Source organism: Humulus lupulus, chromosome 4, assembly GCF_963169125.1.
Source record: "Humulus lupulus chromosome 4, drHumLupu1.1, whole genome shotgun sequence".
NCBI lineage: Eukaryota > Viridiplantae > Streptophyta > Magnoliopsida > Rosales > Cannabaceae > Humulus > Humulus lupulus.
Window position 1 is genome coordinate 36,889,662 of NC_084796.1, and position 3,353 is coordinate 36,893,014.

The 3,353-nt window shown below is 40.6% G+C and overlaps 1 protein-coding gene across 1 annotated transcript; it reads right to left on the reverse strand.

The window, feature by feature from the left end:
* Positions 1-690: 690 nt before the first annotated feature.
* LOC133832084 (uncharacterized) lies at positions 691-1,458 on the reverse strand. The gene has a single exon (XM_062262470.1). It carries the CDS (start codon positions 1,456-1,458, stop codon positions 691-693), a length of 768 nt encoding a protein of 255 aa, XP_062118454.1.
* Between the last annotated feature and the right edge of the window lie 1,895 nt (positions 1,459-3,353).

Consider the following 3,353-nt stretch of genomic DNA (forward strand, 5'->3'; position numbering starts at 1 on the left):
CCACCACACTAGCCAAAAACGCCGAACAACCATGTTGCATCATATTTCGTGCTTCCAGTGCAGATATTACGGGTGTTCGAAAACACGCTACTTCTCCTCTAAAGGAAAAGACCTCTCATTATTTTGGCCTGAACTCCATAGTCTTCTTCTGACAATCTATTGTTGCCCCATGTTTGGATAACCAATCCATACCAAGAATGACATAATAATCTAGTATACTCAGTTCTATAAGGTCTGCTGGGCACTCCCTGTCCTCTATCATTACAGGCATTGACGGTAACCACCTAATTGACAACATCATGTCTTTGATGGCAACATTGTACTAATGTTATGCTCAAACAGTTTATAAGGCATACTCAGCTTATCAATCACATTCATGGAAACATAAGAGTGAGTCACTCTATAATCAATCAGGACTCTGCACATCATACCAGGTATAGGGAGCTGACCTGTGACTACAGTGTTGTTGTTGGCTGCTTCATTCTTAGTTAAGGCAAAAACCCTTGCTGGCACCAGATTGTTGTTATTATTTTGTCCCGCCTGACCGCACTTAAAACATTTATTGGTGCCGGCCTGGCATTCTCTCAGGTGTCTTTTTGAGCATTTAGAACAGATTGGGTGCTCTACTTGGTTGCCTTGATGATTCCCATGGTTTCAATCTTTAAAGAGATTGTTGCGGTTGTTGGGGTTCTAAGTGTTGTGACTGTTGTTATTCGTGGCTGGAGGTCTGGGTCGCTTATCAGTGCCACTATTCTGGCCTTTAATAGCTTTCCTTTTGTTACCCTCATTGAAGCCCTTATTTTGGTAGTTCTCTCTTCTGGAAGCATTATCCTTCCATATCCGATCTTCCAAATATTCATATTCAAGTGCTCTATCAAGTACTTCTACATAATTGACTACTTTAGCACTGGTCATCATAACATCCCTAGCGATCATTGGCTTGAGTCCCCTCATGAACCTTTGTACTTGTAGAGTTCCAGTTGGCACAACTTTCGCAACAAATTTTTCCAACCCATCTAACTTCTGTGCATAATCAGTGACAGATAGGCTTCCTTGCACCAGAGTTTCAAACTCATCTACCTTGGTTGCTAGCACTACCGCATTGTAATAATTCTTGCTAAAAGCCTGGATGAATTCTGCCCAAGTCATGGTATTCAAGTCACGGGTCTGTTTAATTACATCCCACCAAATTCGCTCATCCACTTTTATTAAATAAACCGCACATAAGATTCTCTGGCGATCATTCAACTCCATATGATCGAAAATGGCCTCGACTGATCTTAACCAATCCTCTGCCACTATTGGATCAGCTTTCCCTTCAAAGGTTGGTGGGGCTTGTTTTCTGAAATGTTCATACTTTGGATCGAACCCATAAGTTACAGGCAGTGGTGTAGGTGGTGGGGTTGGTGGCTGAGGCTGCGCCACTGGCACTTGAGGCACTTGGGGCATTTGGGGCATTTGTAGTGCTTTCCTAGCATGTGCCAATTCCTCACCTCGCAGCCTCAATTGTTCTCTCAACCTTCCTACCTCTGTGGCCAGGTCCACAGACGGTGCTGCTGGAGCTCCAGGTTGAACTCATGGCATTTCTATGTTAGAGGTTGTCATGGTTTTAGACCTTGTGGAGACACCCTTTCCTTGACCTCCTCCTCTTCCCTTGCCTCCTCTTCCTCTAGTTGACATTATGAGATTCTAAGGCAAACAAAGGAAAAATCATAAGGAAGGAACATCACATGATGGTTTGATAGGTATTTGCAAAATCATACATTCAGACCACATCATTTAAAGTTTGCAAACATATTAAACCATAACATTCAAAGTGTTCAAATTATTCCAAAAATTTAAACAATCCCATAAAGTGTTTAATGACCAAAACATAAATCCTTTAAGGTCTAAAAATATCCCATCTTATTTATTATCGTCTCATGGAACGATTTACGCGACAGACTCTAGTCCTCAACCGTGGACTCGTCCCCTGAGCTGTAATCAAAGATGTCTTATGGGATGTGAAAATAGCCAATAAAGCTCGCCATTATCCTCATCCTAGCGGTCACACGTCTTATAGCTCGAGTTACTTCCTCAATTATCAAGGCTCCTTCCACATCGTGTACTGTCTCCAAACACTCCTCTATCTCTCTGTCATCCGTCTTCACCAAAACCAGCTTCAGATGACAAAATTTTAGTTGTCTATAAGATCGTAGATTACGTATTCCATGATACTAAACTCCACGTCATCTTGGATGACGTCGTGCCATGGTCTGTCCAACTAGAGGAGGGCCTCAGAGTACATTAACAGTGCTTCCCTCAACACCCAATATTGCTCTCTAGGCCAAAGCAAAGTTCCTCTTTTGTTCATGATCCCTTGAATACGATAACAAACCACCGTTGTTGTTTTTAATACCGCAATCTGCCAATCGTAAGGATCCTCCTCAAGTTGGACCTTGGGTATTGCATGGATCTCCTTGAGTAGTTGTTTCTTAGTACTTTTCAAAATGGGAGGCATGTAGTAGTAGTAGTAGTGGTGGTGGTGGTGGGTAGTAGCAGTAGTAGTAGCAGTAGCAGTAGCAGTAGCAATAGTAGCAGTGGTAGTGGTAGTAGAAGTTGTAGGATTTAGACTGATCTACAAATGATCATCTAGTAGTAGTAGTAGTAGTAGTAGTAGTAGGATTTAGACTAATCTACAAATGATCATCTATTATGACTAGTAGTAGTAGAGATAGTAGTAGTAGTAGCTTTAGTTAGAAACTCGTAGATATAGTGTAGTGGCTTTAGTTAGAAACTCGTAGAAATAGTTATGGATTTTATAAGTTTAGCCTATAGTTTAGAAATATTAATTTTATCATGAGGTTTGATTAATATAACTGGTCTTAGAAATGCTATTTATTATAACCTAATATTTAGATGGGCTAATTAAGAATGTGACAGTTATCACATATATGATTATTAAGGATTTAAGCATTTTGGAGAAATAAATAAATAAAGGATAGATCTAGAAGGTCTAGAACCTTCCCTCATCTGTTAGGATCACGTTTTACTCAGTCAAAGTGGTTTAAACAAATTCAAGTGTGCTGAGAGTGTGCAAAAACGTGTTTGAAATATCAGTGTATGCCGATATATCGCAGCTATAGGGACCGATATATTGCCTAAGATTGATACGGAAAACATGTCGACTTCGCACAAACGAAACCATGGACCCTCGAGATTATGGTGTAGGCAATATATCGCCTATTGGAGGTGATATATCGGCTCCAGTTGCCATTTTTGAATTTTTGTAGAATCTTGAACTAGAAACCACCCTCAACAACTTTGACTCGTTCCTGAACGTTTTTGACCGAGTTCTGGGCATCTGTTGAGCA